Source organism: Rhinoraja longicauda, chromosome 35, assembly GCF_053455715.1.
Source record: "Rhinoraja longicauda isolate Sanriku21f chromosome 35, sRhiLon1.1, whole genome shotgun sequence".
In the NCBI taxonomy this organism is placed as follows: domain Eukaryota; kingdom Metazoa; phylum Chordata; class Chondrichthyes; order Rajiformes; family Arhynchobatidae; genus Rhinoraja; species Rhinoraja longicauda.
In genome coordinates, this window is record NC_135987.1 from 12909187 (window position 1) to 12933810 (window position 24624).

The window sequence follows — 24624 nt, forward strand, 5'->3', positions numbered from 1 at the left end:
TTTTAAACTGCTGGGAAATTTGTCCTCGTCCGGATTGTAGAACTGGGAATATTTGCCAGCAAACACTCAAGCCAAATGGATTATATGAGAATAAATGCAATGTGGGAGCACTGCAGGATCTTGAAATGTTCTGACAGTGCACCGTGAACATTGTCAAACACTGCTGCCTTTGTTCTATACAGTGGAAGACTGCTTGGGTTTGTAAGGGTTAATACTGTGGAAGACATTTTGTGATGACTATGGCAGACATTTTAAGCTGAATATGCTATTATTCTTGCCTTGGGAAGTCGGCCTTCACGAAACCAGACACCTGCAGATAAGAAGTTGTTTCCCAAGGTTTAGTTGTTTCTCATGGTTTATTGAGGACTGGACATTCCAATGTTCTGAACTATCATATCATATCATATCATATCATATATATGCAGCCGGAAACAGGCCCTTCGGCCCACCAAGTCCGTGCCGCCCAGCGATCCCCGTACATTAACACTATCCTACACCCACTAGGGACAATTTTTTACATTTACCCAGCCAATTAACCTACACACCTGTACGTCTTTGGAGTGTGGGAGGAAACCGAAGATCTCGGAGAAAACCCACGCAGGTCACGGGGAGAACGTACACGGGGAGATCCTATGGTGTCTCCTTATCGCAAAACGGTGCCTCTCTAATCATCTTAGCTATGCAACACCTCTTTACTCCTGTTTGACTCCCTAACACAATTAAAGGAACTATACTATGGGAACTCTACTATGTTATTGTTAGGATGGCTGATGTCATGTAACTGTGGAAAATTACTGAACTGTGGAAAATTACTGGATGTGCTTTGGGCTGTATAAATATTGGCTATATTCGGGGTATTCTTTGAGAGGACAGAAGTAGGTGCTTGAGTGAACAACAGTGCACTCAGGTCTCTGTGTCTTCTCCCACCTTGGTGTTAAAGTAAAAAGTTTTAACTGAGTCTTGTGCTTTTTGAATTATTTCATAGATAAGTCAAGGCGACTCATAGGTTGCTCTGGGAGAATGTTTGTTTATGTGTCCGGACATAGGGGGCAATGTCCTCAGAGCAACAGAAGATCTGTTCCCATCTTTTCCTCTTTTTCCCCAATGTTCAGTTTTGTTGGACAGCTCTTTGGGAAGCATCTTTGGATGTTTGAATGCAATAAAAATACTTTTCATTTTGATTTTTGCTGCAGAATTTTCTCATTGATTTAAAAAATGGACACAGTGCTGGAATAACTCAGTGGGTCAGGCAGCATCTGTGGAGAACATGTTTTCCAGAGATCCTGTCCATGTTCTCCAGAGATACTGTCTGGCCCACTGAGTTACTCCAGCGCTTTGTGGAGTTTTTTTTTGGAAGCCAGCATCTGCATTTCTATAATCTCACATTGTTAGATGGATTTAGGATTCCACCGTGACCTAAAGTGACTCCCTCTCCTTCCCCTGCAGGGTGCTATCTATGGGATGGCGCAGTCAATTCCTGATCGCTCTCTGGTGACTGAGATCTCTCATGGATTCCTGGACTGCCTCTACAGCACCGAACTTCCCAATAACGAGAAAAGCCACATGAACGGGGACTCGACAAAACACTGAAGAGCACAAATTAACTTTTTAAAAGAGAAAGGAAATCATGGATTGCGTAGCAAGAGAAAGGTTTAGAAGACAGCTGAGGTGTCCAGAACCAAATTCTATTCCTTGCTTTTTGCAGGCATTTAAAAATCTGGGAATACAGTGCCCGCCATAATGTTTGGGGCAAAGACCCACCATTTATTTATTTGCCTCTGCACTCTACAATTTGAGATTTGTAATAGAAAAAAATGAAATGTGGTTAAAGTGCACGCTGTCACATTTTAATAAAGGCAACTTTTATACATTTTGGTTTCACCATGTAGAAATTACAGCAGTGTTTATACATAGTCCCCCCCATTTCAGGGGACCATAATGTTTGGGACACAGCAATGTCATGTAAATGAAAGTAGTCATGTTTAGTATTTTGTTGCATATCTTTTGCATGCAATGATTACTTGAAGTCTGCGATTCATGGACATCACCAGTTGCTGGGTGTCTTCTCTGGTGATGCTCTGCCAGGCCTGTATTGCAGCCATCTTTAGCTGATGCTTGTTTTGGGGGCTAGTCCCCTTCAGTTTTCTCTTCAGCATGTAAAAGGCATACTTTTACAGATCGGATGATTGATGGCCAATCAAGAATTGACTATTTTTTAGCTTTGAAAATCTCCTTTGTTGCTTTAGCAGTATGTTTGGGATCATTGTCGTGCTGTAGAATGAACCGCCGGCCAATGAGTTTTGAGGCATTTGTTTGAACTTGAGCAGATAGGATGTGTCTGTACAATTCAGAATTCATTATGCTACTACCATCAACAGTTGTTTCATCAATGAAGATAAGTGAGCCAGTATCTTCAGCAGCCATACATGCCCAGGCCATAACACCCCCACCACCGTGTTTCACAGATGAGGTGGTATGCTTTAGATCTTGAGCAGTTCCTTCTGTCCTCCATAGTTTGCTCTTGCCATCACTCTGATATAAGTACATTTTTGTCTCATCTGTCCATAAGACCTTTTTCCAGAACTGTGGTTGCTCTTTTTAGTACTTCTTGGCAAACTGTAACTTGGCCGTCCTATTTTTGTGGCTAACCATTGGTTACCATCTTGCAGTGTAGCCTCTGTATTTCTGTTCATGAAGTCTTCTGCAGACAGTGGGCATTGACAAATCCACACCTGACTCCTGAAGAGTGTTTCTAATCTGTTGGACTGGTGTTTGGGGATTTTTCTTTATTATAGAGAGAATACTTTTGTCATCAGCTGTGGAGGTCTTCCTTGGCCTGTGTTTGCGATTAGTAAGCTCACCAGTGCTCTCTTTCTTCTTAATGACGTTCCAAACAGTTAATTTAAGTAAGCCTAAGGTTTGGCTGATGTCTCTAACAGTTTGTTCTTGATTCTCAGTCTTATAATGGCTTCTTTGATTTTCATTGGCACAACTTTAATCCTCATGTTGATAAACAGCAATAAAAGTTTCCAACGTTGATGGAAAGACTGGATGAAAGACTAGGTGCTGAGAGCTGTCTTATACCTGCATTAAGGAGGCATTTAAGCACACCTGAGCAATTACAAACACCTGTGAAGCCATGTGTCCCAAACATTATGGTGCCCTGAAATGGGGGGACTATGTATAAACACAGCTGTAATTTCTACATGGTGAAACCAAAATGTATAAAAATGGTCTTTAATAAAATCTGACGATGTGCACTTTAACTACGTGATTTTTTTTGTCTATTACAAATCTCAAATTGTGGAGTACAGAGGCAAGTAAATAAATGATGGGTCTTTGTCCCAAACATTATGGTCAATAGTCAATAGTCGTTTATTTGTCACATACACATAAATGTGTAGTGAAATGAAACATTACCCGCAGTTGAAACACTAAGACCAATAAGAATAATCAATTAAAATGCAATAACACATACAATCATACACTAACACCAAACAAAAGAAACATCCGTCACAGTGAGTCTCCTCCAGTCCCATCTCACTGTGATGGAAGGCCACAATGTCTTTTCTCTTCCCTGCCGTCTTCTCCCGAGGTCAGGCTGTTGAACTTGCCACGTCGGGGCGGTCGGGGCTCCCGACATTGGAGCGCTGCGCCGGACGGTGAAAGGTCCACGGCCAATTTCAGGCCGCGCCGGACGGTGAAAGGTCCGCGGCGGGCCGACCCAAGCCCCGCGATTCGGGGCGGGCAAACACGCTGCCGCTTCCGGTGCTCCCGATGTCGGCCCCCACCCAGGGGCCTGCGGGCTTCCGACGTCCACGCGGCCCGCGCCGGAGCCTCCGGAGACGAGTCGCAGCCGCTCCCGCAGCATCCGAAGGCAGCCAGCGCCGCAGGTGGTGAGTCCGGGCCGTGGGCTCTGCGAACCAGAGCCCCAGGTGGTCCCTGGTGCATGGCCGGTGGTAGGCCGCAACGGGAACGGAAACACGACACAGAAACAAAGGTCGCGTCTCCGTTCGGGAGAGAGAATTTTTTTACAGTTCCCGTTCCCTCCCACCCCCCCCCCCAAACATAACATACAAACACTACACCATATTAAAACTACAATTCATACAAAAACAACAAACAACACAAAAGACAGACGGACTGCAGGCAAGCCGCAGCTGCGACGGCAGCGCTGGCTCCTCCTAGACTCTATATAATTGGATAAGATGGGGTTAATTTTTTTTCTTGTTTTTTATTTGTTTTTCATTTGCCACGTCTGAATCCCAAAAAGCCTTGTACCTTTTTTAAAATGTTGTATCGAAAATAATTTCTTTGGCCTGTGAACTGCGTAATATTCAAATGCAAAATTGAATATTTTTTGTTTTTTTATTTAAAAAAAAAAGGGAATTCACAGATTTTTGATGAGAATGTTCAAATGGTCAGAGCACTGGTTTCAATTGTCAACTGATTTGCCAAGGATTTGAAGGGAAGTGGCAATTCACCTTGATGCCTTTCTAAACTTTCTTTCACATGAAATGTCTTGGCAAAATCTTTCTCAAAGGAGCAAATCTTATGTTTGGTCACTTCTGGTCATTCTTGGTGTTAGCCTGGTGAGAGTGGGTAGTGCTGAGAGTGATGGGGAGGGATGTTGGTAGCCGGAGCAGAAGGAGTGATGAATGTGTCCTGCTCACCTGTAGACAGGTAAAGGCCCATCTGGATGAGGCAGGTTGCAACGGAGCAGGTGTGCGGGGCCCTGGAATGGCAGTCACTGTTTGCAATTGTATTTGACGTTGCAATAGAATATGAACTTTTGACAGAACTGTGACCATGCGAATTGAGGTGGGAATGGCAGGGTCATCATTCTGAGCTCATCATTCATGATTGTAACCAAGCAGATGGCAAACCAGTGCCTTCAAGTCACTCGATGTACATTTACAGCTTACTCTCACTGTTTGAACGTTCGCTGGTTGCATTTCGCTGGCCCCATTTCATGTTGAGGGTTGCTTTGTCTCGAACATGGCTCCAATGTTTCCATGTAATCCTTGAACGAGCCACATCACCTTTACCCTCAACAAGCAGACGGTTTTAAACTTGAAGTAAGACAACTGTTATAATTACTGGCAGACCGGAGACTGGTTTCTCCGCTGCCTTAGAAATTGCATTCTTGCACTATTGCTGTGCAATTTTTTTTATCTGATTGTTGAAGATCAGATATTCGAACAAGGATGTGATTTTTTTTGTTTCCACAGAAGTGACGCCCGACTTGCTCCTTTGAGACTGTGAATTCTTTCTTTCAGTGTCCTCCATTGTTGAAGTTGGTGGTTTGAAATATTTCAGTGTGTCATAGAGTCTGTGTTTCACTCGTGTTGGTGTCAGTGTTTTTGGATACTTCCATTGCTTACTTACTGTAGCAGGGTCTAAGATCGCATCTGACCGTCAGTGATGCCTTGAAATACTGTACTACCTGTAGCAAGTGCTCAAACTGCAACTCTACTGTCTCCATCTTGCACACCAGTGCATGCTTTATCAGGGAGCACATGAGTAATAGTGGCAAGATTTTAACGGTACATTAGTGCTATCTTTAAAAACAGGCGTGATTTGTACTAATTCTTGAACATAATCAATTTTTCTCCTGGTACACATCACTGCAAATTCCACAATGTTCTGATGCACGCGCCCCAAAGTCACCTGCCGGTGATACTGGCCTTCCGTCCTTCCAAGCTGTTGTTCATGCAGTTAGAGGCCTGAGGCAGGGAACTTGAATATGGAAACTTGAAGGAGCATGACGCTCCACAAAACGCCTCCACCCCTCCCTGATTGGAACTGTGAAATGCTGGCAATGTCAGGTTATAAACCAGTGCCCACTGGGCAAAGCACATGGTCTCTGCCCCACTCTGTTTGCCCACACTCAGAGCTCTGCAGGGCCTGAGCAGGCAATAAAGACCAGACGCATCAAGTTCCTGTAAAGGCATGATCCACTGCAGCCAATGGAAAGTACACCACGTCCCCCCATCAATCAGTGGCTCCAGGTAGGCTCATTCTATTCTCACTCTAGTTCCTTCTGATATGTGAATGGGCTACATCTTGTACTTGTCACGTACTTCTAAGGGAAGATTTTTGCAATGGTTTCTGATTTAAAAAAAATATATAGGAGAGCCTTACTGTTGTGCGAAACAAACGTATCAACATTCCCTACGTTTAAGCCATATTTAACACGCTCACATTCCAGCCTTTAAGAGTTTGTAAATGCATTCCATTGACTTGTAGTTTTCCTGGTGCACACCCATAGCAGTGTTGTCAGGGCCAGAGTGGCGAGTAGATGCAAACTCTGACTGCATGTTGGGTTCCTCTCAGGCTGCACCACTGTACTCTGCAGGTGGAATTGACTGTTGAATTCACAAACTGAACCTAACTCTTTTTTGTTTGTTTTCCCTTGGCTTTGCTCTGCTGTGTGTTTGAGAAGCAGGGAGACAGTCCATGAAATCTTCTGCATGACGTGAAGAGGCAAGATATACCTCCCTCTCCCTTGCTTCCTGCAAACCTGTCCCCACATTTCAGTCCGGTTAACCGGCCGATCAGTGTTGCATGGTGCGTGGCCCCTTTTTATATTTGAGTGCGTGTGTGGCGCCTGTCTCTGTCTAAAACATCTCAAAATAACTGCAGATGCTGGTACAAATCGAAGGTCTTTCACAAAATGCTGGAGTAACTCAGCAGGTCAGGCAGCATCTCAGGAGAGAAGGAATGGGTGACGTTTCGGGTCGAGACCCTTCTTCAGACTGATGACAAGGTAACCCAGGATTGCCTATTTTAATTTAATGCCAGTTTGCTACTAGTTGGAGCAGATCAAACTTGTGTGTCTTGTGACATTTGTAGTGACCGGAGGGGGCAAATGCAGCGGCTAGTTTGTATACAGCTGTGTTAATCCTGCACCTCTATTACTGTCAGACAATCATCCAAATTAATTTACTGTAATATGTATTAACGAGTTTGTAATTGATATTTGGTAATAAACTTAATTTGTTGAAACTATGCGCACTTTGTCTCTTCCGCCATTTTCCTTCTGTTCCCTCTCGTGATGTGACTTTTACTCCCCATTCTTTTCCTGCCCCCTCCGCCAAATATCCCTCCTGAAAACCTGTTTGGCAGCGAATTGAACAAATCAAAAAATTGCTGGACTACCTCAGCGGGTCAGGCAGTATCTGTGGAGGGAATGGACAGTTGCCATTTCGGGACAGGTCCCTACAGATTAAGGGTCATGACCTAAAATGTTGCCTATCATATCCTCCAAAGATGCTGCCAGACCTGCTGAGTTATGCCAGCACTTTGTGTTTTGCTCAAGATTCCAGCATCTGCAGTTGTTTGTGTCTCAACATAAAAGTGATCTGTTTCTCCCTCCAAACATGCTACCTGACCTAATTATTAACATCAGTTCCAGAGCCTTTAGAAAAAAAGTACTGCAGTTGCTGGAAAACTGCGTTGAATTCTTAATACAGCAACCAGCATTTATTCCTCAGGCCAGCCTTGTGGTTGTACCAATATTGGTGAGCTAAACTGATCATGACCTTAATCTATGCTTCATTTCCTTGACTGGAATTTAAACCAGTTTTTTGTGAACGGGTACCCAGTGAAATAGTTGGGTGTGCTTGGGAAACTAGGTGCAAATTGGTCTTGAAATTGGCATTAAGCTTCTGCTAAATGTTATTTATATAACTGTCAAACCAGTGCGGTCAGTCCATGTAGGTTCAGAAGACATCAGAGCAGAATTAGGCCATTCAACCTGTTAAGTCTACTCCACCATACAATCATGGCTGATCTACATTTCCCTCTCAACCTCATTCTCCTGCCTTCTCCCTGTAACCTTTGACACCCTTCTAACCAAAAACCTGTCCATCTCCGCTTTAAAAATACCCAAAGACTTTGCCTCCACAGCTGTCTGTGGCAATGAATTCCACAGATTCACCAACCTTTGGCTAAAGAAAATTCTCCAACTGCCTTCCAAAGGTATGTCCTTTTATTCTGAGGTTGTGCCCTCTGGTCCTTGACTCACCTACTAGTGGAAACATCCTCTCCACATCCACTCTATCCAGGCCTTTCGTTATGTGGTATGACTCAATGAGATCCTCCCTCATCCATCTAAAATTCCAGGCCCTGAGCTAATCATACGTCAACCCAATCATTCCCAGGATCATTCTCTTAAACCTCCTCTGGATCCTCTACAATGTCAGCACACCCTCAGATACAAGGCCAAAACCTCTCACAATATTTTAAATATGGTCTGACCAGTGCCCTATAAAGCCTCAGCTTTACATCCCTGCTCTTACAACTGATTCAATCTGCAAATTTCCCTTTTGGGAATCTGACACCAGTACTTCCAAGTCCCTGCACACCTCTAATTTCTGAATCCTCTCCCCATTTAGAAAATAGTCTACACTTTTATTCCTCTTACCTAAATGCATAGCCGCACACTTTGCTACATTGTATTCCATCTGCCACTTACTTCCCCACTCTCCCAACCTGTCCAAGTCCTTCTTATGACTCCCTGCTTCCTCCACACCACCTGCCCCTCAATCTGTCTTTGTATCATTCACAGACTTGGCCATAAAGCCATCAATTCCATCATCCAAATCATTAATATACAACGTGGAGAATAGCGGCCCCAACACCGACCACTGCGGATCCCCATTAGTCACCGAAGATAGACACAAAATGCTGGAGTAACTCAGCGGGACAGGCATCTTTGGAGAGAAGGAATGAGTGACGTTTTGGGTCGAGACCCTTCTTCAGCTAGAGAGTCGGGGGGGGGGGGGAGATAGAGATAATGAAGTGTGAGGTGTGAGAACAAAACATCAAACGGGTGGAGATCATGGGAAATGTAGAATAGATCATTGTTAACTAGGAGAAGTTAACAAAGTAAACATAAAATGTAATCGGGGACAGTCAGACTGGTCAGAGAATGGAAGGGGAAAGGATGGAGAGAGGGAAAGCAAGGATTACTTGGAAGTCAATGTTCATACCGCTGAGGTGGAGGCTGCCCAAGCGAAATATGAGGCACTGTTCCTCCAATTTGCACTGGGCCTCACTCTGACAATGGAGGAGGCCCAGGCCAGAAAGGTCAGTGTGGGAATGGGAGGGGGAGTTAGTGTTTAGCAACCGGGAGATCAGGTAGGTTTCGGCAGACTGAGTGGAGGTGTTTTCATATTTTTTTAATATTATATTTCGATACAGCGCGGAAACAGGCCTTTTCGGCCCACCAAGTCCGCGCCGCCCAGCGACCCCCACACATTAACACTATCCTACACACACTAGGGACAATTAAAAAAAAATTTTTTTTTACATTTACCCAGTCGATTAACCTACATACCTGTACGTCTTTGGAGTGTGGCAGGAAACAGAAGATCTCGGAGAAAACCCACGCAGGTCACGGGGAGAACGTACAAACTCCTTACAGTACAGCAGCGGTAGTCAGGATCGAACCTGAGTCTCCGGCGCTGCATTCGCTGTAAAGCAGCAACTCTACCGTTGCGCCAACGTGCCGTGAGACGATTGCCGAGCCTGCGCTTGGTCTCACCGATGTGTAGGAATCCACACCTGGAACAGCGAATACAGTCGATGAGGTTGGAGGAGGTGCAAGTGAACCTCTGCCTCATCTCCCACTCCCTCTCTCCCTATAGTGACCGATAGCCAACCATGAAAAGCACCCTTTACTCCCACTCTCTGCCATCTGCCATTCTGCAAACCTTCCCTTGAATACCATGGGCTCTCATTTTGTTTATCAGCCTTGTGTACTTTATCTAATAAAATCCAAGTGAACAACATCCACTGATGCTCTTTTGTTTGCTATTCTACTCCTACTATTTACTCCTTCAATGTAATGGGGTGCAGCCCCTCAAACTGTTTAAGGTATTTAGATTATACTTTGATCATTTGCTTCCATAGTGAATTGTTACATCAAGTATGCCTCAAAGCTTGAGGTGTTTGCATGCTAAGTATTTTGCATGAATGAAACGAAGAGTCATTATTTTATTGATACAAGGCACATTTCGCTCACAATACATTAATACTGCCACTTGTAAACTAGTTCTGTTCAGTCAGATTCAAATACAACTTGATTCTATTAATAGATGATGGTTTAAAAAAAATAACACCAGCCTTTGAAATATGTTGATGGAATGCACATGTCGTGAGCTAAACACCACCTTACACACTGGTTGATTTGGTACGGCCAACAGGTGATGTCCTTGGGTATCACTGAGCAACCGTGGCCTCTTCCATGAAGGTCGCCAGTTTAATGTCTCGCTCGGAGAGCCCGCCACACTCGTGTGTGCTCAGAGTTATGTGGACCTGCAAAGAAAACAAGGTTCCAATGATATGTCTGAAGAAGGGTCTCAACCCAAAACGTAATCTATTCCTTTTCTCCAGAGTTGTTGCCTGACCTGTTGAGTTACTGCGACTTTTTGTGCCTGTTTCCAGTGATATGGTTGTCCTCTCTTGTCGTTTTCTGAGTTGACAGATTGCGTTCCAAGACATGGAATTCCCATGTATTTCCAGCATTCCTTTTGTTTAATTTAGAGATACAGCATGGAAACAGGCCCTCCGAGTCTGTGCCGACCAACAATCCCCATACGCTACCATTATCCGACACACTAGGGACAACTTAGAATCTTTACCAACGCCAATTAACCTACAAATATTCCAGGATCTTGCAGTTCCAGCACTATGTCCTGTCTTCCCTCATTCACATTTCTTCAGCTATAACTAACGAGCTTTCCCTCCCTCCCTCCCTCTCTCAGGAGACACCAACATCATCCGACATCTGATTCAAGAGGGAGCTGGATAGAGCTCTTAAGGATAGCGGAGTCAGGGGGTATGGGGAGAAGGCAGGAACGGGATACTGATTGAGAATGATCAGCCATGATCACATTGAATGGCGGTGCTGGCTCGTAGGGCCGAATGGCCTCCTCCTGCACCTATTGTCTATTGTCTATTGATTCTCCTTGTCTGCCCCAACACAGATTATTTTCATTCTCTGCAGTTCATCCCATCCCTTTGCTGCATAGAACATGTTTTTTTTCTTACTTCTCCCAGTTCTGATACAAGGTCAAAATGAAACTAATGGCTTCTCTCCCCACAGATGCTGCCTGAATTGATGAGTGTTTCCAGCATTTTCTGCTTTTATTCATTAAAATGGGTTCTGATCAATGTTGCATTGCTGTCTATGGGGACTTACAGCACATTAATTTACTCCTGTGTTTCAAACAATTTTGAGTCTTTATTTGAGCAAAGGTAAAGCATTTTGTCATCTATATACTAAAACTCTTGTTTGTTTGTTCCTGAACTAGAGCCAAAACGATATACGATAGCACGGCAATTTTAGGCCCACCATCGTCACTTTGGTGCTAATGGGAAAAGTTTCATTGAAATCGGTGTTATATTTTTTAAGTTATTCACATTTTAAAGTTTAAATCTATCTCCTAGGGAGGGAGGGAGGGGTGGAGGGAGGATAAGGGGGGGGGGTTTAGGGGGAGGGAGAGAGGGAGAGGAGTGGGCAGCAGGGAAGGTGCTGCATTAATGCAGGAGAGGTTTGGGCCCAACGGGTCTACTTGATATTGTCTTTTCAAAATGTGAAAGGTATTCTGGAAATCTCTACCTTGTTATAAACGTTGAACCATTCTGGGTGGTGATCCATTTTCTCTGCCTGCAAGGCCGCTCTTGTCATGAAACCAAAAGCCTTTATTAAAGAAAAACATGTAAACATTCAAGTAGATGTTATTTGGAAAACCAGAGTGTTCAAAGCCTGTATCTTCCGACTGAGCATTCAACCACTAATAAAATATCACCTGGTTGAAGTTTTTAAAGACAAACTCCTTATAAATTGCATCTCTGCCCTCGACCTCAGCCCAGCCCACTGCTCGGAGGTTGGGCAGCAGCTGTTCACGTTGTTCGGGATTCAGTATGTGCGCCTTTCCTGCCTAGAAAACAAATAATTGGTGATCAAATGCACGAAAGATTGGCTTGAATACATCATCCACCTGCTGCGCTTATGCAGGTGAACCCTCGGTATCCTGGCCCATTTTTATTGCCAGGTCAACATCATCTAAATCCATTAGGTTGGTCATGTATCTCATTGGTACGTGTAGCAACTTGCAATCACATCCACCTATTGTCATGTAGAAAGAGATACAGTGAAAAGCTTTGTTTGCATGGTATTCAGTCAACTCGTACCATACGCGAGTACGATCAAGCTATACCCAACTACAACAGATTTAATTGGTAAGGATGTCGGGTTGAGGGGCGAAGGCATGAGAATGGGATTGAGATAGAAAGGTAGATCAGCCATGATTAAATGGCAGAGTAGAGTTGATGGGCTGAATGACCCAATTCTGCTCCTAGAACTTGTGAACAACATAGTACAAAGAGCACCACAATATATTAGAATATTACATTTGCAGTGTAAGTGCAGATGGAAACAGTGCAAGGTTCACAATGAGGTAGGGTGGGAGATCATGACACCATCCCAGCTTATGGAAGGACCGTTCAGTCGGCTGATAACAGAGGAAGAAGTTGCTCCAGAACCTGGTCATTCTCATTTGCACTAATTCACATGTATCAAACGGACTTGAATCTCAGTAACCCATTCCTTCTCTCCAGAGATGCTGCCTGACCCGCTGAGTTACTCCAGCATTTTGCGTCTACTTAACTTTAATCTCAACTGGGTGGAGTTTCTGGGACATTATGATCTTGTTAAAAGGACTCTATAAATCTCTGACCCCTTCAAATTGTGGCATCTATATCTAATTGTCAGACTGATTTGATGACAACACTGCTCAGTTGCAGCAGACCGTTAATCATTGAGTGTGCTGAGTTGGATAGTGAGTGAAGGTTCAGGAGAAGATTATAGACACATATCAACATCTATTGTAAAACACTTTCCCCTGCAACCGCAGGAGATGCAACACCTGTCCCTTTACCTCCCCCCTCAACTCCATCCAAGGACCCAAACAGTCTTTCCAGGTGAGACAGAGGTTCATCTGCACCTCCTCGAACCTCATCTATTGTATCCGCTGCTCTAGATGTCAACTTCTTTACATCGGCGAAACCAAGCGCAGGCTCGGCGATCGTTTCGCTCAACACCTTAGCTCAGTCACGCCTTCATCACCTCCCGTCTGGACTACTGCAACAGCCTCCTCTATGGCGCACCCTCAAAAATCATCAATAAACTTCAATACATTCAAAACTCCGCTGCCCGTCTACTCACACACACCTCGATCCGTGACCATATCACCCCCGTCCTTTATAAACTCCACTGGCTCCCCATCCCCCAGAGAATCCAGTACAAAATCCTCCTCATAACCTACAAAGCCCTCCATAACCTGGCCCCATCCTACCTGACCGACCTCCTCCACAGGCACACTCCCACCTGCACCCTCCGCTCTGCCGCTGCCAATCTCCTATCCCCCCACATCCGGACTAAACTCAGATCCTGGGGGGACAGGGCTTTCTCCATCGCTGCTCCCACCCTATGGAACTCACTACCCCAAACCGTTAGAGACTCCCCCACACTCACCACATTCAAAACATCGCTGAAGTCTCACCTGTTCAGTACTGCCTTCAACCACTGAAGGTCACCTCACCTTCTGTCTCCTTTCTCTGTTCATTTATTTATTTACTTATTTATCTATTTATTCATTTACCTATATTCTCAAAATCTCTGTAAAGCGTCTTTGAGTATATGAAAAGCGCTATATAAATAAAATGCATTATTATTATTATTATTAACCAACCTGATCTCCTGGTGGCTGAGCACTTCAACTCCCCCTCCCACTCCCAGTCTGACCTTTCTGTCGTGGGCCTCCTCCAGTGCCATAGTGAGGCCCACCGGAAATTGGAGGAACAGCACCTCATATTTCGCCTGGGCAGCTTGCAGCCCAGTGGTATGAACATTGACTTCTCCAACTTTAGATAGTTCCTCTGTAACTCTCTTCCCCTCCCCCTTCCCAGTTCTCCCTCTATCTTCCTGTCTCCACCTATATCCTTCCTTTGTCCCGCCCCCCTGACATCAGTCTGAAGAAGGGTCTCTACCCGAAACGTCACCCATTCCTTCTCCCCTGAGATGCTGCCTGACCTGCTGAGTTACTCCAGCATTTTGTGAAATAAATACCTTCGATTTGTACCAACATCTGCAGTTATGTTCTTGTAGATACATGTCAAGGTGGCTGCGGGAAGATCACTGGACAAGTATACCAAGTTGCAACATTGTACTTTATATTCTATTCTGAAGGAATAGGATCAGACACCAAATGACACATTATTCTGATACATTAGATGGATGGTCACAAGATGAGAAATGGAGAGAGAGAGGTGACACATTACACCTTTAATTATGTTTTTGTACAAATGTTGTGATTTCTGCAGTTTACTTTAGGATTGGGATATATGAAAACTCTGCCACCTAGAGATGTAGGTCTTACATTTTGCAAAGAAATTACCATGCTTGCTCTCCGTGGAAGGTTTCTACAAAGCTTATCAGAGGATGTGACCTTCAGTCTGAAGAAGGGTCTCGACCCGAAACATCACCCATTCCTTCTCTCCAGAGATGCTGCCTGTCCCGCTGTGTTACTCCAGCTTTTTGTGTCTATCTGCCAGAGGATGTTGTTGTGGTGGACAGTCAACCTGCTGAGCTTCCCCCAGCATTTTCTGTGTGTGTTTTTCACTCTTTGATTTGGGATTTGGGCTAAGGTTATGTCGATGAAAACTAGCCTCTCGGCTAACTCGAGTACATTTACATTTGTTTGAATGTCAATTAATGTACATTGTCCCTTTTTCAAATAAATTATGATGATGATGGATGATGGATGATGATTATTATTATTATTATTTGCGTGTGGCCACATTGCCCTCCCCCCCACCCCTACAACAAAGCCGCTTAATTCAACTAGTTGTCTGCAACCGCTCCACAAATGTTATCATGTTATCTCTGTGCAATGACCGTAAATGTTTGCGGCCCTGTTAAAATTTGACTTGGAGTAAATACACTTGGAGTAAATCACTGGACTTGCCTACCCGTCTTCCCCCCCCCCCCTAAAAAGAACACCAAACCTGATGATGCTCACATCGGCCAATTATCACAGCAACCTCTGCGTTATCAGTGCAGAAATGACAACCCTCTCTGTCCCGACGGGAAGAAAGCCAATAAGAGTAAGCACGTTTTACATGCTCTGTATGCAGGCATTCATTCCCTGTACCGATCAGCAACCATGCAGAAATGCAAGATAGACACAAAAAGCTGGAGTAACCCAGCGGGCCAGGCAGTATCTCTGGAGAGAAGGAACAGGTGATGGTTCAGGTCAGACTCTTTTTTTCAGAGTAAAGATCTGAAGAAGGGTCAGGACCTGAAATGTCAGCTATTCCTTTTCTCCAGAGATGCTGCCTGGCCCGCTGAGTTACTCCAGCTTTTTGTGTATCAATCGTCAGTTTAAAACAGTATCTGCAGTTTCTTCCTACACATGCAGAAATGTAGCCAGGGTAGTAAACCTTTGATCCCAGCACAAACATTCAGTGCATGTCAAACCGCATTTTGCAGCTTTGACATTCACCAAACTGGAATCAATGAAGGGATAAAAACTGGCGTGAAGTCAGATTGATTTCCACAATCAGTTGTCAGTCAGCAGATCTTAAAAGGAACTCACTTCAACAAGATGTGTGGGAAGGAACCGCAGATGCTGGTTTACACCCAAGATAGACACAAAAAGCTGGAGTAACTCAGTGTGGAATCTACCGCTTGGAAGATGTATTAACATTAACATTTCTTGTTATAGTGCGACACAAAAAGCTGGAGTAACTCAGTGGGTCAAGCAGCATCACTGGATAAAAGGAATAGGTGACTAAATTTCACCTGTTACTTTTCTCCAGAGATGCTGCCTGACCCGCTGAGTTACTCCAGCATTTTTGTGTCTCGCTATAACAAGAAATGTTAATGTCAATACATCTTCCAAGCGGTAGATTCCACATTTCTTTGAAATAACTTGCTCTGCTTTTTCTATTCGGGTTCACCTTTGTTTTCCAATGCGCACGGTGATTTTTTGTTTTTGCAGCTCTGATGCCTGCTGCACGTTGGAAAATGCAAAATCTTTTTTTTTAAAGAATCAGACGCATATTGAAGGTGGGAAATGCTTACCATTTGCAATCGCTGGTCTGGCCCCGAGGATTTCACAGCGACTCCGGGCTCTGTCTGATCCCCGCGGCTGACAGACAGCTGGGCTTGTTGTTACAAGCGTGGTCGGTCACTAACCCAGGAACCTGCAGTGTGGCGGCAGGGAGAAGATCAGCCAGTGTTAATGCACAACAGATACAGCCACACAGTGTGGGTGGGGACAGACAGAGAGAGAGAGAGAGAGAGAGAGAGACAGAGAGAGGAAGGAATGCCTTGGGTGTGTGTTTAACCAACAAACGAACCCTTTGAAAGACAAATGCCCGAACCGCAGGGATTGCAATTGCACTCACGCCAATTACGATCAAAATGGTTGCATTCGTGTTGTTTGCAAAAGAGAGTTTGCTTGTAAGCAGTATTGAAGGACACCTAATGTTGGGTCCTCGCAGGCTGTGGCAGGGCAGGTCTCTATCCAATGACTGCATCACAACATCCACAGTACAAAGTTCCCTGCTTGCGTGATGCATGCCCCCTTTAACTGAATTCATGTCTTCGGTACTTATTTCACCCCTTGCTGAACAATTAGACAATAGGTGCAGGAGGAGGCCATTCGGCCCCTCGAGCCAGCACCACCACCATTCAATGTGATCATGGCTGATCATTCTCAATCAGTACCCCATTCCTGCCTTCTCCCCCTGACTCCGCTATCCTTAAGAGCTCTATCTAGCTCTCTCTTGAATGCATTCAGAGAATTGGCCTCCACTGCCTTCTGAGGCAGTGAATTCCACAGATTTACAACTCTCTGACTGAAAAAGGTTTTTCCTCATCTCCGTTCTAAATGGCCTACCCCTTATTCTTAAACTGTGGCCCCTGGTTCTGGACTCCCCCAACCTTGGGAACATGTTTCCTGCCTCTAACGTGTCCAACCCCTTAATAATCTTATGTTTCGATAAGATCCCCATTCTCACCATCCACACTAAAAGCTTGTGTGCGAAGTATTCTGCTTATTTAAAAATATATATATTATTGGTGTCGATTTATTCACAAAATGCTGGAGTAACTCAGCAGGTCAGGCAGCTTCTCGGGAGATCCTTCTCTCCCGAGATGCTGCCTGACCTGCTGAGTGACTCCAGCATTTTGTGAATAAATCGATTTGTACCAGCATCTGCAGTTATTTTCTTATATTATTGGTGTCGTTTGATTGCAAAAGGAATATATAACAGTGTCTGTAACTTTCTAGTTCAAATATAAACTTTATAAAGGTGTATACAAAGCAAAAACAGTGCAAGACTCTTTAATGCATTCATAGTACCATTGCATTCAGTGTTGCTGGTGTTTTGCCCAAGGGGGTTCGGTTAGCACCCCTCTACCCCGACCTTTCTTCACACATAGCTTCATTGCCATTCATGTGAGCCATGATACCCCTTCCCTTGTTTGAGGGTCTGTCATCACCGGACTCTGCCCCTTTGAATGAAATTTGCTGACAGCAAACCTGGTTTTAAAAAATATTAAAAAACTTAAAATATATATATATAAAAACCGCCCTTGTACTCATTAGGTTTAAATGCGACAGGATGTTTCATAGTGAGAGGGGGGGTATTGGATCTGACTGGAGAGGTGTGTTTGGAGCAAAGATTATTTGTAGACTATAGGAAAAATAACTGCAGATGCTGGCACAAATCGAAGGTATTTATTCACAAAATGCTGGAGTAACTCAGCGGGTCAGGCAGCATCTCAGGAGAGAAGGAATGGGTGACGTCTTGGGTCGAGACCCTTCTCCAGACAGAGAGTTGGTTACGTTTCAGCAGGGAATTTCAGTCTGGAGTCTTGGCAGCTGCAGTCAGGATCAGAATTGTGGAAGGACAAGTGGTCAGAATTGAGAAGATGGAGACACCCTTGGTGTGGGGAATTGGGGGCGGGAAGAGGAGGGAAGGGGAGATCCAGGAAGAGGATTGAGAACATGGAGAGATTTGGAAAGGCAAAATATATATATTTTAAACCAAAGCGTTTATTCTTAATGAGGTGTGAGTGTGTGTGAGGAAGGACAGGGTTAATATGATAGAAGAGACTTTCAGTCAGGACATGGTCTGTGGAGATAGAATGGCTTCATTTACTGAGAGTGGAATAGGGAAGGCTCAGCATGAGTGTGTTGCAATGGTCTAACCCTGTGGTGGCCAAGACATGGATGTGGGTTCAATGATGTGGAGTCGGGAAATGTTGCCAAGGTCAAAATTGACAGTGTTGGAGGTGGCTTAGATTAGTTAATGACTTGTGGCTGATTGCAGGCAAATGCATCTCACATCTTGTTTCACTGAAGCAGTACTAGCTGTTATTCAATAATCAGCAATGTAAAACACTCAGTGATCAATAAACAATTGCAATCTTCCCCATCCTTGTGCTTTACGAACCCATGCACAAAAGGATTAAAGTTCATATCTTCCCAACTGTTATCAGGCAACTGAATCATCCTACCACATCCAGAGAGCAGTGCTGAACTACTTTCTACCTCATTGGAGACCCTGGGACGATCTTTGATCGGACTTTGCTGGTTTTACCTTGCACCAAATGTTATTCTCTTATCATGCATCTTTACACTGTAAATGGCTTGATTGTAATCATGTTTTGTCTTTCTGCTGACTGGTTAGCACACAACATAAAGCGTCTCGCTGTACACGTGACAATAAACTAACCTAAACTAAAGATAGACACAAAAAGCTGGAGTAACTCAGCAGGACAGGCAGCATCACTATATCTCTCATTTCCCTTAACCCTAACCTGTCTGAAGAAAGGTCTCGACCCGAAATGTCACCTATTCATTCTCTCGAGAGATGCTGCCTGTCCCGCTGAGTTACTCCAGCTTTTTGTGTCTATCTACGGTATAAACCAGCATCTGCAGTTCCTTCCGAAACTAAATTAAATGCAGCCCCTGTATAATTGAGATAGATCACGAGTAATGATGGTGTCTGTTTTTGCAGTTACCCATACCTGGATTAACACTGGTCTTTGGTCTGCTGGAACATTACCAGAGGCACGGTTGCTATGGCATTTGTCATTATAATTATCATTACTGTATATTGTTTATTCTGTAAGCTTCCTGCAAAAAAAAAAAACTTGTATTGCACACAGCTTTCTCTGCCTTGGAGGTGCTTATTAGTACTTACCATAGAGATATTTATTAAATACTAGACCAAGTGGACCCATTGTGCCCACACCTCTCCTGCATTGGTGCAGCACCCTCTCCTCCCCCACTCCCCCACTCCCCCCTCCCCTCTCCCCCCACTCCCCCTCCCCACTTCCCTCCCTCTCCCCTCCCTCCCTCGACTCCCCTTCCCCTTCCCCACCCCCTTCCCCTTCCCCACCCTCTTCCCCTTCCCCTTCCCCATCCCTTCCCCTCCCCTCCCCCTCCCCCTCCCCCTCCCCCTCCCCCTCCCCCTCCCCCTCCCCCTCCCCCTCCCCCTCCCCCTCCCCTCCCCCTCCCCCTCCCCCTCCCCCTCCCCTTCCCCTCCCTCTTCCCCTCCCCCTCCCCTTCCCCTCCCCCTTCCCCTCCCCCTTCCCCATCCCCTTCCCCTCCTCCTCCCCCTCCTCCTCCCCCTCCCCCTCCCCCCTCCCCCTCCCCCTCCCCCTCCCCCTCCCCCTCCCCCTCCCCCTCCCCCTCCCCCTCCCCCTCCCCCTCCCCCTCCCCCTCCCCCTCCCCCTCCCCCTCCCCCTCCCCCTCCCCCTCCCCCTTCTCTCTCCCCATTCCCCTCCCCCTCACCATCCCCCTTATCCTCCCTCCCTCCACCCCCCTCCCTCCCTCCCTCCACCTCCCTCCACCCCCCTCCCTCCCTCCCTCCATCCTGAGGAGATAGATTTAAACTTTAAAATGTGAATAAGTTAAAAGATATATAACATCGATTTCAATGAAACTTCTTCCATTAGCACCAAAGGGACGACGGTGAGTAAGTTGGGCCTAAAATTGTCGCGCTAACGTGTACCGCTTTGGCTGTAGTTCAGGAACAAACAAACAAACAAACAAACGAGAGTTTTAGTATGTAGATAATGAGAGCTTCTGCCTCCACTACCAGTGCATTTCAGATTTCCTTTGATTCAGGGAAAAAGAACTTCTTCAGATTCTTTCTAAACCTCCAACCTTATCTTAAACCTGTGATTGAGGTTTGAACCTGAGTCTGAAGGAGGGTTCAGTTCCGAAACATTACCTATCCTTTCCTTCCAGAGATGCTGCTTATCCCTCTAAGTGATTCCAGCACTCTGTGTTTTGCTTAAGCCTATGACCTCTGGTTTTAGAGGCCTGTGTTTCAGGGGAAAGTTTCTTATCGCCTATTTGTTGTACGCTTCACAAACTTTGTATCCTTCAGTTGGGTCACCCCTCTCCCTCCCCCACTCCCTTCCCCATCACCACCACCCCACAGCCTCCTGAATCTCAGCTCATCACTGAAATTCTCAGTCTCAGGCAATATCTGGTGATCATTCTCTGTGGTATTTTCAGGGCTATCACGTTCTCTTGGGGTGGTGACCAGAACTGTGCACTGCACTCCAGCTGCGGCCAAACAATTAAACTTTAGACTTCAATGATTCATTGACACTTTATTGTCACATGTACCCAGTACCACAGTACACATGTACTGTGAGATGCTTTGTTTTGCATTCAACCCAGCAAAATAATACAGCAGACCTCACCTAGGCAGTACACAAGAGTCGCCATGTTTCTGGCCCGACAAAGTTAGAGGTACAGACAGAATCAGGCCCTTCGGCCCACTGTGTCCATGCCGACCAGCGAGCACCCCATACACTAACACTATCCTACACACAAGGGACAATTGTACAATTTTTACCGAAGCCACTTAACCTACAAACCCGTTCGTCTTTGGAGTGTCGGAGAAGACTTTAAAGCTGTGCCCTCTCGTCGTTGACATTACTTTCCACACTCGGGAAAAGGGCTTCTGATTCTCTACCCTGTCGATATCTCTCATAATTTTATATATTTCTATTAACATATCCCCACAACCTCCGATGCTCCAGAAAAAAACAATCAAAGTTTCTCTAACTTGTCCTTATACCCTCTGAACAAGGCAGCATTCTGGAATATATCGCCCCTGATTTCCCTCTTATTTTGAAGTCCATGTAGGGTGTAGGTTTAACTGCTACTATCTATGATAATGAATCATCACTCCCCTCTTCCTGTTCAGTATCTAAACTTCCTGTCTATCCTTATCCTTTCCATGGCTGCTTTGAAATATACTTTGTTATGGTTGCTATCTCCAAAATGTTTCCCCACTGATACCTGTCTCTGTCTTTCTGAGAAGTATTATAGAGTCATGACTGCCACAGAGAGATGTATTGCATGAAAACAGACCCTTCAGTCCAACTCACCCATTCCGACCAAGATGCCCCATCTACACTAGTCCTACCTGCCTGTGTTTGTCCCATATCCCTCTCAACCTTTCCCATCCATGAACCTGTCCAAATGTTTTTAAAATTTTGTTACAGTATCTGTCTCAACTACCTCCCCTGGCAGCTCATTCCACATACCCCTCAGTGTAAGAAAGTTGCCCCTCAGGTTCCACTTAAATCTTTCCCCTCTCACCTTAAACCTATGTCCTCGAGTTCTTAATTCCCCTATTCTGGGTAAAAGCCTCTGCGCATTCACCCTCACGATCTTATACACCTCCATAAGATCAACCCTCATCTTCCCGCATTTCAAGGAATAAAGAACTAGCCTGCCCAACCCCTCCCTATAGCTGAGGCCCTCAAGTCCTGCAAACATCCTCGTAAATGGTAACGCCCCTTGTAGAGGTGGCATGGTGGCGCAGCGGTAGAGTTGCTGCCTTGCATCACTAGGGACCTGGGTTCAATCCTGACTTCGGGTGCTATCTGTACAGAGTTTGTACGTTCTCCCCATGATCGGCATGGGTTTTCTCCAGGAGCTCTGGTTTCCTCCCACACTCCAAAGACGTACAGGTTTGTAGCTATAATTGGCTACATTGTTCCTAGTGTCCGTGGCGTTAGTGTGCGGGGATCGCTGGTTGGCGCGAACTCGGTGGGCCGAAGTGCCAGTTTCCGCACTGCATCTCTTAAGGATAGTGGAGTCAGGGGGTATGGGGAGAAGGCAGGAACGGGGTACTGATTGAGAATGATCAGCCATGATCACATTGAATGGCGGTGCTGGCTCGAAGGGCCGAATGGCCCACTCCTGCACCTATTGTCTATTGTCTATCTCTAAAAAAACGAAACTAAATCTTCTCTATACTCTTTCCACCTAGCGTGGTTATAGGATTGTAGACAGGGTTGGAGTAATGAGGTACTGAGGATGCAGACTGCAGTAGAGAGAAATTCAAAGGCTTTGCTTATATTCTGCCACAAGAGGGCAGCATGGTTTCAATTACTCTTCGCCAATGCCTTCAGGCTGAAAATGAGCAATTCCTTCAGCATTAATGTTTCTTTGCAAAAAAGTTCCAAATGTTCCCCATCTTCTGGGAGTGGCAGCTCTTTCTAACCTCACCTCTGCAAAGCTTGGCACCTGTTTGTGTGTCCTCTCCTCATCTTTAATGTTGGCCTACAGGTATCACTAGAAAAAAATGATATTGCTCTCCACTGGCAGCCGATGTACCCTTTCCCACATCAGGAATGCAGGCATTGAAGATGGATTAAACAACCTGGCTCCTTCAGTCTGCTACGCTATTGAATCAGATCATGGCTCCTCTGATTTTCACTCCAGCTCAATTTCCCGGCACTGTTCCCTTTAACCCCTGACATCCCAGAGAACAAAAATCTATCTCGGCTTTGAATGTATTTATTGATTCCAGCTCCTCAACTTGCTGCAAAGTTTCTCAACCCTCGGTGGGAAGAAACACTGGCTCATCTGGCTCAGATATTTAACCCCCATTATCTTGAAGCCATGCCCCATTCTAAATGAGCCCACAGTGGAAATGTTCATACTTGACCTTTCAGAGGCCTGTGTTTCAGTCAGATCTCGACTCCGTCCAGTATAAGCTATTTGGTAAGCATTCCCCACACAACTCCAATCTCTTAAACCCAGGAATCAACCTAATGAACTTTGAATTGCTTCTAAAGTAAGTGTATCCTTTAAATAAAACAATCCTAGTGCATGTAGTGCTCAATCTCTGGATCTTGCCAGCCCCCTATATGTTCGTAGAAAAACTCCTTCCGCTCTGTACCCATCCCTTCTGCATGGTCCACGTTCTATTTGCCTTCCTCATTCCATGCTCTATGTTCATGATTTATGCTATGTTCATGCTTCATTTCAAATGCCAGGACCTACAGATACCTCTGCGCAGAAACATGCCATTGCCGTTCTTCGTTAAATCAATATTCCCCTTTACTATTCTTCTGAACAAAATAGATAACCTCACAGTGTTCTAAGTCTGATCGAGCTATACCCAAAGCTTTGTGTTGCAGCCGTCTGGATATGTGCATGTGCTGATGGATTTCTGCACTGTTTATGACATCTTAACGATCTATGTACATAACCTGAAATCTCTTTGGATCTTTGCTGCTCCTAATTTTCACAGCCCTATATGTACCAGCAACGGAACAGTGAAATTCTTGCTGTAGCATAATAGGTCTGTAAACACAATTCTTATAGATAGCATATAATAAACAAAATAAAACCCAATAATAGTGCAAAGAAAATCCGAAGGAACCAAGATAATCTGTAGTCGTAGTTTAATTAGTGTTGTGCAGTGTTTAAGAGTTTGATTGTTGTTGGAAAGAAGCTATTCTTGAACCTGGAGGTCACGGTTTTCACTCAATAGAAACATAGAAAATCAGTGCAGGATTTGGCCATTCGGCCCTTCGAATCAGCACCACCATTCGATAAGATCATGCCTGATCATCCTAAATTAGTACCCCATTCCTGCTGTCTCCCCATATCCCATAATTCCGTTAGCCCTAAGAGCTATATTTTACTCTCTCTTGAAAACCTCCAGTGAATTGGCCTCCACTGCCTTCTGCGGCAGAGAATTCCACAGATTTACAATTCTCTGGGTGAAAAAGTTTTTCCTCATCTCAGTCCTAAATGGCCTACCCCTTTATTCTGAAACTGTGACCCCTGTTTCTGGATACCTTCTTCCTTCTTCGACCTTCTTCCCATTGGTAAGGAGTGAAATGAGAGCGTGGCCAGGATGGTGCTGACATTTGATGATGTGACATTTTGCGACAGTTTTATCCATTCTATTAATTTCTTCGGCAATTTAAAGCATCCACTCCCACTGCTTATGGTGCTGTCAGTCTTTGTCGTTAGAAAATGGATGCGTAATTTTCATGCTCATCATCATTTGCAGAAAGCAGCACGGTGGCGCAGCGGTAGAGTTCCTGCCTTACAGCGAACGCAGCGCCGGAGACTCAGGTTCGATCCTGACTACAGGCGCCGTCTGTACGGAGTTTGTACGTTCTCCCCGTGACCTGCGTGGGTTTTCTCCGAGATCTTCGGTTTCCTCCCACACTCCAAAGACGTACAGGTTTGTAGGTTAATTGAC

The 24624-nt window shown here is 45.0% G+C and overlaps 2 protein-coding genes across 3 annotated transcripts in view; one reads left to right on the top strand and one right to left on the bottom strand.

Moving 5' to 3' along the window:
* Nucleotides 1-7060, top strand: part of sgpl1 (sphingosine-1-phosphate lyase 1) — a 62038-nt gene extending 54978 nt beyond the window's left edge. Inside the window, exon 14 of the mRNA XM_078428486.1 lies at nucleotides 1447-7060. Within this exon, the coding sequence (XP_078284612.1) occupies nucleotides 1447-1590 (144 nt within the window). The 3' untranslated portion in view covers nucleotides 1591-7060. The remainder of the gene's footprint in view (nucleotides 1-1446) is intronic.
* Nucleotides 7061-9989: 2929 nt separating this feature from the next.
* On the bottom strand, nucleotides 9990-16582 carry pcbd1 (pterin-4 alpha-carbinolamine dehydratase/dimerization cofactor of hepatocyte nuclear factor 1 alpha). Of its 2 annotated transcripts, none has more exons than XM_078428487.1 (5): nucleotides 16483-16582; nucleotides 16157-16278; nucleotides 11820-11951; nucleotides 11630-11710; nucleotides 9990-10323 (listed from the first exon to the last, which is right to left on the bottom strand). In XM_078428487.1, the coding sequence occupies exons 2-5, from the start codon at nucleotides 16157-16159 to the stop codon at nucleotides 10228-10230; spliced, it is 312 nt and encodes a 103-aa protein (XP_078284613.1). In that variant the 5' UTR covers nucleotides 16160-16278; nucleotides 16483-16582; the 3' UTR covers nucleotides 9990-10227. The 2 variants fall into 2 exon arrangements, with proteins under 2 accessions (XP_078284613.1, XP_078284614.1); XM_078428488.1 differs by having other exon boundaries at nucleotides 16435-16531.
* Nucleotides 16583-24624: the final 8042 nt, after the last annotated feature.